At 35.6% G+C, this 16,698-nt stretch overlaps 1 protein-coding gene across 3 annotated transcripts; it reads right to left on the bottom strand.

Annotated features, from left to right (window-relative positions):
- Positions 1 to 82: 82 nt before the first annotated feature.
- gpr161b (G protein-coupled receptor 161b) lies at positions 83 to 16,629 on the bottom strand. Of its 3 annotated transcripts, XR_012384890.1 has the most exons (8): positions 16,354 to 16,620; positions 13,617 to 14,025; positions 10,454 to 11,172; positions 10,270 to 10,377; positions 7,950 to 8,069; positions 3,358 to 3,689; positions 3,204 to 3,277; positions 83 to 1,645 (listed from the first exon to the last, which is right to left on the bottom strand). XR_012384890.1 is itself a non-coding variant. In NM_001007199.3 (6 exons), exons 2-6 carry the CDS (start codon positions 13,976 to 13,978, stop codon positions 3,418 to 3,420), a joined length of 1,581 nt encoding a protein of 526 aa, NP_001007200.3. In that variant the 5' UTR covers positions 13,979 to 14,025; positions 16,354 to 16,629; the 3' UTR covers positions 2,970 to 3,417. The 3 variants fall into 3 exon arrangements, 1 of the variants encoding a protein (NP_001007200.3); XR_012384889.1 differs by lacking the exon at positions 83 to 1,645 and having other exon boundaries at positions 2,966 to 3,277; NM_001007199.3 differs by lacking the exon at positions 83 to 1,645 and having other exon boundaries at positions 2,970 to 3,689; positions 16,354 to 16,629.
- Between the last annotated feature and the right edge of the window lie 69 nt (positions 16,630 to 16,698).

Genomic DNA, 16,698 nt, shown 5'->3' with positions numbered 1-16,698 from the left:
TTGGGTACCAATACAGAGTTTAATAACACAGATAACAAAATATGATATACTTCTATGGGGGAAAACTGAGACCATTTGGACATTTTTCAGTTTCTCTCGATTTATTGGGTATGAGTTTGAGTGTCAAATAATAAGATTGCTAAATTTTAAAGGTGCTGCGTGTAAGTTTTTGACTTCTCTAAAGCATAAAAATACCATAATATGTTTGCAGATATAAGAAACTTGGCAAATTAACGTTCTTGTTTATCTGAAAAACAATGCTGAAGTCAGATATTCTGCTTTGAAAATGTGTTTTCCGTGCCCGAATATCTTTCTTGTTTATGGTTTTTCTAACCCACCCAATGCTAGCTTACCCAATTATATTTCAGCACCCTGGGGTATGCCTTTATGGAAAACCACATATTTCATTCATTGAATCAGGAAGAATCTCAACGCATGCATCCATAGCAGACTCCAAAATAAGACGCAGATTCAGAGTTCCACATGAGTTGGTTATTAATTAGCAAATAAGTGTTACGAGCCTAAACATTAGGTGAGCAGGCTACATTGGAACCGTGTGTTCTAACAACACGCTACCTGACGAGGTTTGCAGTGATGAGCAATTTGGCTGTTTTTACCACACGAAACACCACAGAAATTTGAAAACAGCTATTCAGAAGGACAGAATGTGCACTCACTCACGAAATGGCTATGTTTATAATCTAATTAATGCTTATTAAACCTCTTTAACATTATTAAATGTACATGCTGAATCACTGATATGTGTTGGCTTGCACTGAGTCACAATTCTAAAGTTCAATTTGAAATGGTTTGTTTTATTTTCAAGATCTAAGGTAAATTATCTGCTGCTGCTTTCATTATATGGCAATAAATGTCATGTAAAATGGCATTCAAACTCACATTATTAAAATTTAACACTGAATAAAGCCCATGAGGTGTACTTGAGGTTATCAGTTTATCCTGTTGTCCACCTGTGAGAAATAGAAGTCATTTCTAATATATTAATTTGACATGCTGGTTAGAACAAAAAACTTTTATTTTATTTAGAACAGGATCTAAATCAGTCTCGCTGTTTGTGTTGTCAATCTGGCAACCTGCGCTTGCATCTGTTTTGATCCAAGAGTGCAATACCTAGTTAAACCACTGGGTGTCAAACTTACTGCACCTTAAAGTAAAAGATATTGTCATTTACAGCCGTTTTACACCATATCAACATTGGTCAGAATAATAAATGTTTTCATTTGTTGCGATGGTAAAATCAGAGGTTTGTTCATCAAATCTAGACTTAACTTTTTTCAAAAAAAAAAACAAAAAAAAAAAAACTGGTATTGTGTTGTCTAAATATGAATGTACACTTGTGTAACACAAGGTGACATTTTGTTATTTTGACCATTTTATATATAAATATCTGTGAGAATATTATTTTAAAATTTGCAATAATTTATTGGTTCACTAGATAAACGATGTTTTATTCAAACACATGACTACCACGTGGAAAACAGGAGAAATTGAGAATTGTCAAGTGGTCTCTTTCCCGTTGCTGTATGTCATAGGCCTCAAACTTGATGTGGTGTGAGTTGGAGGTGGTTGAAGCTAAACTTTGCAGAGCTTCCAGGACTTGAGTTTGAGACCACTGCTGTATGTGCTGTGGATTGCAGACAAACAATACAGTCATTGGCAAAGCAGCCTATCAAGATTGGTATTCATTACTGAACACCTTTTTAGAATATTTTAACTGAAGTGAACAGAAGGTAGGAAAAAAACATTGATGTGAAAAAAAGTCACTGATAAAATCTTCAAGTGCAGTTATCAGTGATATTACAAAGAGACAGTTTACCCAAAAATTCAAGAATTTGAGATTTTTTTTAGCTGAAACAGTGGTCTTTGGTGTTAAAGTAAAATGCAAGTCAATGACTACTGGCACTTTGAGAGTCAAAAAGAAAAATACATACAGGCAAAGAAAATTAATACCTGTGAGTCTTGATTATATACTGCAGAATGTGGATCATTTAATGAATCACCAAGCAGTGGTGGTTCTAGCTTAAATGGCACCCTGGGCAAATCACCCCATATACCCCCTGCCCCCTCCCCAAAACCATCTAGTTTTAGAAAAAGGACGATTAAACATGTACATTCTAAAAACAATTTGTTTTAACCCAACTTTGGGTGAAATTTGGACAAAACCAGAATTAGGATTTTTAAAAGATCTCTATTTTTTTTTATAAATAAAATTATTTGTATTATTCATTCTTTTATTTTATTTTCGGCTTAGTCCCTTTATTAAGCTAGTGTCGACATATGTCATAAAAGTAACAGAAAAGGCCCTTAACGTTACTTCCGTTTCACAGCGCATAAGCAGCGCACATTTTATTGGCGTGCATTAAAACAAGAGCAGAAGGAGCGCGTGAGGCACCCAGGAATGGTTTTTCTGTCTGCGTCTGTCGGTTTGCTTTTACCCGCGTTGCACATAGAGAATAACAAACTTGCGCATGCAAAAAACGCCAAATGTGAATGGCCACTTAAGTCTTTATTCTTGGATTACCACTCTAACTTAATACATTTGCATAAAGTAAACTGTACATTTCAAAGCTTACTGGGGTGCATATGATTTTTACTCGGGCATGTTTTTTTCCCCATGTCGCCTCCAGCAAGATGCTACCCTGGGCGATCGGCCATTTTGCCCATGCCTAAATCCGCCACTGTCACCAAGATTCACAATTTCAGCAAAAAAACTAAATCTCTTTGGGCCTGATGGATATCTTTATCCAAATTTTCCACAGAACTATAAAAACTGTATTTTATGGGGTATTCTGCCTTCTAATATGTCCAGAATATCTCTGTTAGCCTGATTTTCCCCCTACTGAACGCCAGCTCAATGCCAGAAAAAAATATTTTGAAATTTTAAGAAGTTTTCTTGTCCACATCTAGATAACTTCCAAAATATTTGGTACCTTTTCTCCAAATCTTGCAGCACTTCAGTTATTTTATTATATTATCAAACCTGAACATGAAAAATTGGAGAGGAGCAAACATAATTACAAACAGTACATATAAAAGAGTGATTACAATTTCCTTGTATTAAAAAAAAGAAGTAAACATTTAAACGCAAACACCTGACCATATATGACGGCTGTACATAACTTTACAGTATCTTTTATGTTACAAAAACATATTCTGGTGAGATGCAGTAGGGCTTCTAGTACCTGAAACATTGGCGGTACAGCAATCATGGTCGCGCTTTGGTCTCACGAAAGCATGTAGCAGCAGCAGTTGCTTGCTAAAACAGTCAAGTTTATTACATAGTATGCCAGTCTTATCTGTAAACATGTGCCAATGTGTTTGTATAACATTCTGTACCTTCAAAAGCTGCAGATTAAATAACAATCTGATCCTTGAAGAAGTTCACAGTCGAAAGAACTACATTTTTTCCTCGCGCTCCATTTCTTCTTCATCATCATCATCATCTTTGACTATTCCTTCATCGATGCTTTCCATCCTGAGTCTCTGTCCGTCCAGATACCGAGGCACTCGCTGTGTGTTTCGAACTGTGAACAGACTTGTGGGAATTTGTGTCCATTCTCCTAAGAGCTGAAGCTTGGCGTCGTTCTCTATAGCCTTGGCCAGAGAGGATGCAAAACTGTCCAAAGATTTGTGGATGTCTGCCGTCACTTGGACTACTGAAGGGTCACCTGGAGAACACAAAACGGAAGACAATGATTGGAAATTGTAGGCAAATTCTCAGTCAATGTTCTTTATTTTGTTGATATTAGAAAAATTGCATCTTTATATTTTGACTTCTCATAATTGACGCTATTGGTCCCCATGCATCGGTAGGTTTTACAAATATTTCCCCAATGAAAAGGGTTAGGAGTGGTTCATTGGTTTAACACATTGGCTCAGCACTTCATCTTGTATACAGTGGTCCCTCGCTATTACTCGGTTCACCTTTTGCGGCTTCACAGATTTTTATTTTATTTTTTTAACATCGCATTGTGTTCTGCATCTTAATTTTCTGTAGACTTGTCAATCAATCTCATCTGTGTCTCCTGTACAATACAGAATGTGTTCAACTTGTCAAATTAACTTCATTTTTTTTTTTTTATCGCTAACAGTGTTTTCCGAGAAGGATGTAAAAAGGGTTGTTGCTGTCCGCAGTAAGACCATCATAATGCTGCGTTCACACCAGACACGGAATGCGCATCAAGCGCGAGTGATTTACATGTTAAGTAAATGCAAACGCGTGAATAGACATCCTGTGTCGCGATACGCGCGAATGGCGCGAATGGCGTGGGGCGAATTGAGCGTTTTGCGCATTTGACTCGCTTAACGAGCATTTCGCGCGAATCTAGAGTTCGAAAATCTGAACTTTTGCGTACATTCGCGCTAACCAATCAGAAGCTTGCTCTTGTGGGGGCGTGATTGTGACGTAGAACCTGTTGTCGGTGTTCCGAGGGAAATCCTCCAGCTTTCACAGACAACAGTTCATCAAACTCGGCTTGGCTCTGTCAGAAGCACCGCTGAAAGCCTCCGTCATCCAGGTTAAATTTCTGGAGGAGTTTATGAGCTCACAGAGCTGGATGCACCTCTGAAAGGATGTAGTGGACTCAGACACGACCCTAAATGTATCAACGCTGTTTTTCAGTCTTCATAAAACACATAAACACTGTTATTTTCTTCATAAAATCCATATTAGCCATTTAGCTATGAAGCTAGAGTCTTCGGGCAGACAGAAGCCCTGCCCATCACGCGAATCCGCGTCTGTTCTGAAGTGAATTTGACATGTGGATGAAGTGGGGTTTGACGCACGAATGAAGCGAGTAAACTCAAATGTTCACTCGGCTATTTATGAGCGATTTATCCGCGTGTTCCGCGTCTGGTGTGAACAGCATAAAGGGAGTTGCACACCGGATGCGTCACGCCATGCCTTTTAGAATTGTAAACACAGATTTACAGCTGCAGTTGCCCAGCTACGACTCAGGACACTGTTCATATTTCTGCCGAGCCCCAGAGCTCCATCTGAATAATTTTATTTTAAATAACATGCGAATGGGTGGCACAGTGGGTAGTGCTGTCACCTCACAGTAAGAAGGTCGCTGATTTGAGCCTCAGCTAGGTCAGTTGGCATTTTTGTGTGAAGTTTGCTTTTTTTTTTTCTTTTCTCCGGGTGCTCTGGTTTCCCCCACAGTCCAAAGACATGTGCTATAGGTGAATTGGTTAAGCGAAATTGTTCCGTTGTGTATAGATGTTTCCCAGGGATGGGTTGCAGCTGGAAGGGCATCCGCTGTGTAAAACATATGCTGGATAACTTGGCGGTTGTGGCGATAAAGGGACTAAGCCGAATAGAAAATGAATAAATGAATAACATGTGAATGTGCGTGTCTGCTGTGTGTTACTTCCAACTGTCATGTGCACAGTGCATCCAGTGTGCAAGTTGATCCCTGTAAGGATGGAGTCTGTTTTAGCTTTGTGGATCAGTGACTGCAGGAAAAAGAACATTACGCTGGAAGCCAATATTATCCAAACAGAAGCTAAAAAGCTTTATGAACCTTTTGCTAACAGCGATAAATGTTTGTGCCTGACAACAGGTTTTGATCTTTGCTTTCATTCTATAGTACTGGACTTACTTTTCTATGAAAGTTTGAACTTTGAGGGTGTTTAAACAAGAGAGAAAAGTTAATGTTCATGCCGGTCTGAGAAAAGTATAAAGTGTGAAGTGAGAGGTTTTACAGCCTTGAAACATCTATAATAATAATAATAATTGTAAAATATAAAGTTGACTACTTCGCGGATTTCGCCTTTTGGGGATCTCTTTTAGAACATAACTCCTGCGAATAACGGGGGACCACTGTATCACAACAATTCTTTCAATGCAATCTCAAGGAAATTCGTAACTTTTTCATTTACTGGCTAATTCGTTTGAATTTGTACGATCTCAATTTTATTTTTTAGTATGTATTTTTTTATCCCCCAATAATGATTGGGTTTAGAGGTGGGCTTTGGGAGCATGCCAACTTTTTGAAATCGTATGTATGTTTTGTATAAATGAAATCATACATACATTTTTTTTTTTTTTACATTTTTTTGTTTAGTTAGAGATTTTTACACCTGTAAGCAGATGAAAGCTTGAACAGAGTGTAAGGGGTCTTAAAAAGTATTAAAAGTTGGTAAGTCAATTCAAGTAAGTCAAAGGCCCTTAGAAAGTATTTTACAAGGTATTAAATGTTGTATCAGTATGCTAAAGTTTGCCTGAATTTAAGTGCTGGGTAGTATAAATCGATATAATCCTGCTAGATTTGATCACACTGCTTTGTTTACTGCAGTAAACAAGAAAACACTCTTATTCTGACTGTTATAGATGCCACAATGTTTTAGTTTAGGATTAGTTTCTTAAAATCAGTACTTAATAAATATATTGCAAGTTAAAATATTGGCAATGTTTCTGTTTGAAACCTAAAGTGGCAATAAGGGCTTGATGTATTGAAAGAGTTAAAAAAAAAAGGTAATGAATTTCACCGTATATACCCTGATGATACAAGTAATGGATGAAACCCGTCTCTGATTTTCGCTATAACTTTTCACCAAAATCAAGCTGAAATTAAGTTAATGTAATAACACCGTACGTAATCTCTGACCAGATGTAAGACACACCAACAATACTGGCGAACAATGCAGTGTTTTAAATAGTTAAAAAACACTTCATAAAAATGTACATACAAAGATTCAAGATGACAATATAATACAATGAGCGTTTTCCGTCAGTTTGTGAGAATAGCATTTATACCTGCACCATTGTGAATTTTTTTCAAACATTTAGGACAGGGGTGTCTAAACTCTGTCCTGGAGGGCCGGTGTCCTGAAGAGTTTAGCTCCAACCCCAATCAAATTCACCTGAAGCAGCTAATCAAGCTCTTACTAGATATACTAGAATCTTCCTAGCAGGTGAGTTGAAGCAAGTTGGAGCTAAACTATGCAGGACACCGGCCCTCTAGGACTGAGTTTGGACACCCCTGATCTAGGACATTGTTTGTTTAAATTAGAGATGCTTTTAGACAAAATTAGACAACTTTTAGACAAAGTTGTCCCGCTGTAGCCTTTGATTTAGCCCACCATCCCATCTGACAAAGGAGTAGGCAGGATAGGGGTGAATGAGTTTATTAGAGATTGTCATTTCTTGTTTATTAGAGATTGTCATTTCTAGTTTAAATAATCTTTTTAGTTTTGTTGTTTTATTGCTGAGCTATAAAAAAGCCAACCGAAATTTAAACGTTAATTGTAAATACGTTAATAAATACTTTGTAAAAATGTAAATACTGTCACTCGACAGATATAGAACAATGCAGAAGACATCTGCGAGCAAATCAAGGCAAAATCAGGTGCAGCTTGACTAGCATAACCCCATTCTGTTATTAATGAGATCGTTTTACTGTAATAAGTTCATTACAAAATGTTATAATTAACACAAAGCAATGTTTTCCTGTTATTTTTAAACATTATTAAATAAATTAGGAAGTACTTTTGGCAGCTATATTTACCTTCGGCTCACTAGCCTCAATCTAGTTTGATTTTTGGCCTTTCATAAGAAAAGATTTAGGCACCCCTGGTTTAAATCTCTTCCAAAAATAGCGGGAACAAACATTTTCCAAGCCTTTAGACTCAATTTTAACTGAAGCTTTAAAATATTGTAATAACAAATAAATGGTGTGCTTTAGATCTAAAATAGGAAAACCAACATTTTAAATGGTTCTATTATTTCACTATATTACTAAATTTTAATCAAATAAATGCATAAGCAAACTCTTAACAGTAAGTCAAAATCAAACAGCACAGTACTATCCAAAAATAACTGTAAACTACCACACAAATCTGTGTGCTTGTTTTCACATGAGTCACAACTAACAAAGACATTTTTTGCATTCATCAGAAGAAAAACGAGAGCACATCAGATATACCTTGTGGTATGTGATCCACTTGGTCCTCGAATGTGACCGAGCTCCTCCTCTTATTGGCGGTGCAGTGGGCTGAGTGGGACGCCTCTGAGGTGTAGCTCTCCAACAGCATGACGTCTGTTGCTACAGGGTAAATCACAGCAGGCATCTTTCAATCAAATATCTCTTTTAACACCGCTCACCAGCACCCACCCACACCAGTCTGGACACTGTGGGAGAAGCGCTGAGCTCTGCCGTCTGCCTGTTATGCCATACTCATAGGCTCTGTGTTTCCTCAAATGGCAAACCCTGATAACAACAGCCTGCAAGCCAATAAACCACCAATGCTGACTGCTAAAGAGCTGTGGGGGTTGATTCATCTTGCTTTTCTGGTGCTCAAGAGAGGAAAGGACGCAGTGAAATTAAAATCATGACTTATACAGAGAAACCATGATATAAATATTTGATTCCATTTTGTCTAATTGAATAAATATGTAAGAAAAGTCAAACGTATTAAGTTAGCAAATGCCGCAAGCATATGAACAATTTTGTTTGCTTGTGATGCCCTGTTAATATTGTTAAACATTAATTTTATCATGTTTAATGATGGCAGTATAAAATTCACTTTCAGTATAAAACTATCTATAATATTGGCTGCTATACATGTAATCACTACAAAATAATATATATTCATCACCACAGAGCTTCTTTAGTAATCATTTATCATTTTAGTAAATGCAGACTTAAAAAAAGTCAATTTATCCAACCTCATCTCTCCTAATTTCACTCAAAGCCATTTAAATGTCTTTCATGACAAAGTAGATATTGGGCACAACGTTTGTATAGCTTCTTTTTTCCTTAGGATTGGATTTTAATGCAACAGCTATTGTTAAGGCCCCCAAAATAACAGAAAAAAATACATTTAAAATTTAATTAATAAAAAAAAAATATAGCAATAGTCAAGTCAGATATTTTAGCAGCCATAAACCGATAAATGCAACCTATAAATGCTTATTTTTATTGTTATCATTATCAGCCCAATAAATTAAATAAATAAATAACTTAGCACTGCTTAAATTTGATTTGTAGTTATCTGCTTTTATATCAGCTATTGGCCTCCAAATGTAAATAATTATTGGTTATCAGTATAAAAAAATATTAAAAACCAATAAAAAAATTGGTGCATCAATAATAAAATATAAATAAATAACTGAAGAGACGATATGCAAGAATTCTTATGCAGTGATCAATCATGCATTGATGATTTTTACTTATTTTTTGCCGTTGTATGAACAGCACAAAACAAAAGTTAAATAAGTATATTCTCTTTGACTTGTGTTATCTACAATTGCAATCAGAATTATTAAACCCTCTGAATTATTATCTGATCCACCCCTGAAGCATCTCAAAACAACATGTATGGGTGGTCAGCCCTCTAAATAGTGAGAAATAGTTTGCTCTGATTTGTATCATAAATAATAATATTAATAATTAAAACAATAGATAATACAAATATGCATTTGTCCAGCCCATAATGGTGCATACCATTGTGAATGCATAATCGCACCAGTCAGTCTATGTGAGAAATAAAATCTGAAACCAGCAGATCTAGAATACCGATACACATTGTAAGTGTTCACAAGATATTTTTCTTGTAAAATAGGTGTTTGTTTCTATAAAAAGCCGAAAAGTAAAGTCAAATTAGCTGCAGTTTGAACTACACTAACTTCCTCTGAAACAGCTAGACAGAGGTTACACTGTAGGTCAGAATACATTAAATATCCAACAAAACACTGAAAACTTAAATATGTTTATTAATAAATTTAATGTAATTTAAATAAATACATATATTTGATGTGCTAAAGCATGTTTTTTTTTTTTTTGAGGTCCCACATACAGTTGAAGTATTAGCCCCCTGTTTATTCTTTTCCCCAATTTCTGTTTAACGGAGAGTAGATTTTTTTCAACCCATTTCTAAACATAATAGTTTTAATAACTCATCTTTAATAGCTGATTTATTTTATCTTTGCCAGGATGACAGTATATTAGATTTGACTAGATATTTTTCAAAACACTTCTATACAGCTTAAAAGGACATTTAAAGGCTTAATTAGGTTAATTAGGCAGGTTAGGTTAATTAGGCAAGTTATTGTATAACAATGGTTTGTTCTGTAGACCGTCAAAAACAAATAAGACTTTCTCTTGAAGAAAAAATATTATCAGACATACTGTGAAAATTTCCTTGCTTTGTTAAACATCATTTGAAAAAGGTTTTAAAAAAAAAAAAAATAAAAGGGGGGCTAAAAATTCTAACTTCAACTTTGTTAAACAGCAGACGGTCTACCTGAGTCTTGTGTGTAGCTGAAGCCAGTGTCTCCAGTGCTGCTTCCACGGCCCAAAAGCTGACCTCCACCAACCAACATGGCCGTCAGATGAGGAGACATCCCTAAATCTGTTAAACAATAAGCATTAGACATCTCATCCAAGCTACACCTCAGCTTCAAAACATGCAGCATCAGAAGACTCACCTGTTATCCGGTTTGAGATGCTAAACAGACGAGAGGTCCGGTGCCGTATAACAAATGACTCTCTGTAGTACCGATCGTCAAAACACATCCCCAACAGCTCCTTGCGTACAGTCTTGTTCCACAGCCCATAAATAAGTGGATGACACACAGCACTGGTAAAAGACAGCCAAGAAACCAGCGTCTCAACTTGTGGAGAAACACTATTTTTCCCTAATAGTGCTTCGGTGCTGATAACAACCACATAAGGACCCCAAGTGGTCAGAAATGTCCCCAGAACCACTAAAATGGTGATGAAGGCCTTGCATTGGCTCCCAGAGTAAATCAGGCTTTTGCGGCTGCCACTAGAAGATGTTGAGGTGTTGGAGTTTTTGCGGCCATTATTTTGAGAGCTGGACTCTTCTTGAGACACCACAACACTGCCGCAATAAACCTTACGAGCTTTGATGCGAGCTACGCGGAAAATTACTCCGTAGCAGACCAACATGGCCACCAGCGGCAAAAGGCAACACCATGTAACCCAAAAGGCAGTATAGCTGATCTCCTTGTGCCAGGACACCGTGCAGGTCCATTTGAAGCGGTCAAACTCAAACGATGACCATCCGAAAAGAGGCGGCAGGCAGCCAACTAGGGAATGGAGCCAGATGTAAACGATTGCAAGCACAGCTCGATTTCCGGTGATTTTCATGGGGTAGATCATGGGGTATAATACTGCATAGTACCTTGATATAAAAGAGATACATTTCAATCAATCCCTTGTGAGACGCACATGACTGGTCAATAATACAACAATGAGGCTTTCTATATAAGACTTAAGGCAGAAACTAGAGGGATTATGCTTGTGCTTTGATAGAGTTCAATAGGTTTGATGTTTTTCAATGTGTGTTTGTTCATGAAGACAGAGGAACTGTTCAAGCAATACTGGACGTAAATGGCATGATGGACTGCAGGGTTAAAGGACTACAGAGTGGTTATTGACAACGGCATTCAAATAAAATGTTTTTACAAGAATTGTTGGTAAATTAACTTGAATTACAGACTGTGTAATAAAACAGCATGTGATAGAATTTTCATTCATCCCTTAAATATAGGTCAAGTGAAGGAATGCATTTAAAATCTGTGGATTTAGCATGTGTGATTGAAAATGACATATTTCCATTTCTGTGTTAAATTTGTTTCATTTATTTATTTTTTGGGGGGAGGTTGGATCAGGGATGGGCAAAAATACATTGAAATGTATTTTCAAATAAATTACCAAATACCTAAACTTTACATTTATCAAAATAAACTACAAAATACAGCATCCACAACAAGTATCAAAATAAAATACTGTATTATGAAAATACTACAAAATTCTTTTACAAGGGAAATTTCTTCGCAAAGGTTACATCAATGGGCATATTCGATCAGTCCCTTCACCATTAAACTGACTTAGTTAACAGTCTTATATTTTAAAAGGGTGAGATATAAAGAAATTACTTACATTTTTTGCCCACTTAATTTTTTTAAATAAATTTATAGTTTTTGCAATTTAAATCTTCAATACTTAAAAGTAAAAACATGTTTTCTGAAAACTAATAAAATCTATAGTTTTACTGTTATTTCCATAAATCATTTTTTTTACAATTGTACTCTTTAATGCACAACATAAAACATGATATCTCAAAAAAATCAAGTTGAACAAGTTAAAAATCAAATAAACTTCTGATACATCCTGCTTCTGTGTAACGGGAGTCTGGAGTTTTTGAGCAGTCTGTATAGACTGGAGTATTATTATTTTTTTGTGTCTCATAAACAGTATTGTGCCACTGTGACATATTTAGTCAGACATCTTTCCTCTTCATTAACTATACAGCGCACCTGTAGATCAACTGCTGGCATTTGAAACAGCCAATGTAGTACTGTAGGAATCGTCACTGTAGGACTTTTTTTAATTTTGGTAGTCTTATTTTTTTGCATCTACATCAGCATTCCATCCAAAACTACTATTATCTGTGCTTTTTACTTATTCTCCCAAGAGTTTTTCAGTTCTTCTTTAACTGAAAGTGTCTTAGTTTACCACCTTAGTGAACACCAGTACAGCATCTTTAGATGTCTTTTATTTCTTCCTCTGCATTTCCGCCTAGAGCACTGAGACTGAAAATGATCATGTGCTGTAGGCTCCACATTCCTGTTTTTAGACTAATATTTTATTCCGTCTCATTTCTTAAGCAAAGATGCTGATGCAAAATTGTACACTAAACAGCCATTATATATGACTGGTCTTAGCATTCTGCAGTATACTATTTTCAATGATTGTTGACTTGCTCCCAAACTTACCCATGCCATTTGTCTCTTATTTTCTTTATGTGTGTAGCATAGTTTCCATCCATACTCCAACCATTGACCCCCTTCTTCATTATTAATCAATTTTCTAGACAAATAACTGAGAAAGCACCAATCAAGGCCGCATTTTTTGATGTCTTTATGTAGACTGCAAAGTATTTTACAGTATTTTAAAAATAGAGAAATACAAAGTTTGTTGATACTAAAGTATACTGATACAAAACATTAACCTATTTTCATGAACCCAATAAAATACAAATTACAAAATACTATTTTGTATTTGAAATACATACTTGAAATACTGGTTTCATAAATACTGCCCATCCCTGGTAGGGATAATACCCGAGAACATTATTTGATAGTTTGTGACCAAAAGGCAGATTAGTGTTAGTATAAAAAGATTACAGAACAAAAGGAAGTTATATATTATGTTAAGGGAAATTATTCATTATTATGATCAACTTTTAATATTTTGACAAAATTTTCTATTAAATTATTTTTAGACTGTAAAATCTCATGTAAACATACACTCACTTTAGTGTTGGTCCACGCTAGCCCATTACTGATTACAACTGAAGTTAAAATTGTAGTAAATTATGTAATCTTTCACAATGTAATTTGTCATCAGTAATGTTCTACAGTCTAAAAGCAATGAAAAACTAATCAAATTAGACTACCTAAAATATAAAATTTAACAAATTGACAAAGTACTTGTTTCCTCGTATCAATTGCAATAAATAATATTACTGTGTTGTTTTTATATGTTAAAGAGATTAAATTGCAACTTTTCCTTGTACACACAAGGATCCTCCAAATGACAGAATGTATCCTAATGACTGACCTGTCAATGGCAATGGCTCCAAGTGTAAGCATGCTAGATGAGCTGACAAGTAGATGGAGCAGCGCTGTGAAATTGCACCACACCACCCCAAACATCCAATCCCGACGCACCGAACTGGCCACAACAAACGGCAGCATTAGAACTGATAATAGCAAATTGGATGAAGTCAGGCTGAAGACAAACTTGTTGCTGGGTGTTAGCAAGTAGGGCTTTTTATAAAGAGTCACCACAATGACCAGATTCCCCAGACATGCCAGTATGGCTATGATGATGATAGAGACAGACTCCAGGACCATGAGCCCGTTGTCATCCAGGCCATTAGTGGAGTTGGCCACCGCCGTCCCATTCTTAGAGCCGTTCATTATGGGAGGCTTCTGGTTGCCAATGACTTGAGAGGCATGTTGACAAACTACAAGACAGGAGAGAAAAAGAAAAAAAGTCTGATCATGAAGAAATGGTCTAGGGTGCTGGGTTCATTTTAGGCCATGAAGCATTTCAAAACAAGCGGATTGCATTTCTACAACTTAAAGTGGATTATGCACCCTTACAATGCGCTGTTTGTGAAGAACTAAGCTGTGCTGTGAAGAAACCCAAGGTGTGAAAGCAAAATACCTTAGCTATAGTTAACGATAACAGCAATATATATACACAATTGTGTATAGTAAACAACAACAACATTTATGCAGATCTTTTAATGGTAATTTTCAGATTTTTTTTAAAGTCAATTAAAGACAAATACTGCATTCTATTATGTATCAATAAGTTTTCTAAGGGAGAATATAATGAGGTGTGTTTGCAGCACTTTGTGGAGGAATTTCTTTTTAGCATTACTAAAACATTGATTCATATGAAACTTCTCTTCCTTAATATAAACATCATACTGTATATTAAGATGCATATGCCTTCCTAACAAAAACAAATATTACAAGAAGGGTCATTCAGAATGTGTTCTGCTTTAAACATGTGTATTCAATAAGTGCAAATCCTGGCTCTAAAATCTAATGCTCTAAAGAGAACTGGGCGTCAACTAAGATGAAGCGGGCCTTGAAGCAGGGTAAAGAAGATAAAACCTGGTGTCTGGCTAGCCTGTGTATTGCACTCTGCAGCAACCAGTGTTCCTGTATGACTGTCGGACCTATTCTTTGAAAAGAATAAAATCTTTTTGCAAGTAAACCTTGTAAGACTTTGTCTCCTGATCGTTAAGAGTCTCTTTATTTGAAATTGCCATGACAATTTTAATGCTTGAAAATACTAAATTATAAATATTGCATTATAATCTCCATTATGTAAAAATAAAAAAGCTTAAGGTTTGTTAAACTCTGGTCCAATACACCAAAATCTGCAATAATAATTAATTAATTTACCTTCTAATTAGGGCTGGGCGATTAGTCAAAAAGTAATCGAAATCGACATTCAGAACTTATAATCTATAAAATTTTTCCAGGACGATTTTTTAAATTACTTTCCCAACCACATGTGGAGTCACGTGACCCTGCTCTTTTAAGTCTTTTTTTTAAAGGCTGATTAATACTTCTGCAGCCACATCTGATCTTTGTTGGTTTTAGGCAATGCATGTTTTAATTTTAGTTGTTCAATGCTGATGTTCAATAAATAAGCATAGATAGTAGATAGTGTGTGCTGCCTTCAAATATTTTAATATCAAGTTATATTTACTCTACAAAATTTGTCAGTAAAATATTAGGGTAAAATAAAAATATTATAATAATATATAAATTAAATAATCGTTCATTATTTGTAATCAAGTTAAAATATTAAATTAATCGAGATTTTGATTTTAGGCCAAATGGCCCAGCCCTACTTCTAATCACACTTTACAAAGGTGTTGTTTTTTTATCAGTATTTTTGTCTTGATTGTCAATTGCAATAAACTTATATATATATATATATATATATATATATATATATATATATATATATATATATATATATATATATATATATAAAACGTAAATAATATAACCATAACCCTAACTCAGAATTAAGAACATTAGATAAATAAGCAACTAAACTTTGTTCGGATTCTCAGGAAACAAGATTTAATTTCTTAGTTTTGAATCACAAGTAAATGGATCTTAACTTAAAGATGACAACTTCTAAAAGAAAAATAGCAAAGACTTATGCAGTAAATGCAATGACTTAAGAATTTTAAACAGTTTTTTAAGGATCTTTTTATTGGCTTTACATTGTAAAAAGGAGAATTGAGACTTTTCAGAAACCCTCAACTAAATTTTAAATTAGCAAAAAAGCATTTTAAAAATATAAAAACAAATAATAATAATAACGCTAACAAATAAATGAAAAAATGATTTTAAGGACAAAATATCCACATACAGATTGAATGAAAAAATACAAACATGCTTAAGCAAATGATCCAACAGAGCTTGTCTGCAAATCATGATGGATTCCTGTAATGCAACGATTTAGAATTTTAAATGACAGTTTAATCATCTCTATGCGTTTGAAGCCAATGCATGTGCATCTGTCATGTCTCTGCTATAAAAGCCTTCACCATGATCCAGTCCAGTGTGAACAACCAACCAACAGAAATGCGATCTGATAGCGTAGCGGAGAGACCACCTTCGACAGCGCAGATTCCAATCTCAGATTTCCAACAAAACGATATTTTGCAATGCATCAAAAATGTGATCCTATAGCTCCTTAACATTAGAAATTCACAGCATATGCTAATGAAAAGACAAATGCATGCTTAACTTACCAGTTCTCGGGGCCTGTCGAGGCGAGATCCCGCTATGGTGCAGCAGCAGGAGTAACTTTCTCCAGACTGGCTTTGTTAGACAGCGGCTACTAACTTTAATCCAAACTTTCTCTCCTCCTGTAAGATGCTCGGTTTTCTCACGCTCTCGCGGAACGATAACACTTCCCAGAGACGCATTTTCCAAGTTTTAAAGCGGTTACAAAGTATTAACTGATTACGAGACGTTCATTTGTTGCGGCTGCTGCGGTCGGCGGTGAATAAAGAGGCGCTGGTGACGTCACGACGGCGTCGGAAATCCTCGTCTTAAAACTTCCCTCCATCTCCAGCTCTACAGACAAACCGAAG

Source organism: Danio rerio, chromosome 9, assembly GCF_049306965.1.
Source record: "Danio rerio strain Tuebingen ecotype United States chromosome 9, GRCz12tu, whole genome shotgun sequence".
Lineage (NCBI taxonomy): Eukaryota > Metazoa > Chordata > Actinopteri > Cypriniformes > Danionidae > Danio > Danio rerio.
The sequence above is the reverse complement of the archived record's forward strand: the minus strand, read 5'-3'. Positions and strand labels throughout refer to the sequence as shown.

Coding starts and splice junctions, on each gene's coding strand:
- gpr161b (NM_001007199.3), bottom strand. CDS start 13,978: ATGAACGGCTCTAAGAATGGGACGGCGGTGGCCAACTCCACTAATGGC. Junction 11,173..13,616: donor GGAGCCATTGCCATTGACAG/GTCAGTCATTAG, acceptor TTTTATATCAAG/GTACTATGCAGTATTATACC. Junction 8,070..10,269: donor CAGCTACACACAAGACTCAG/GTAGACCGTCTG, acceptor TTTACCCTGTAG/CAACAGACGTCATGCTGTTG.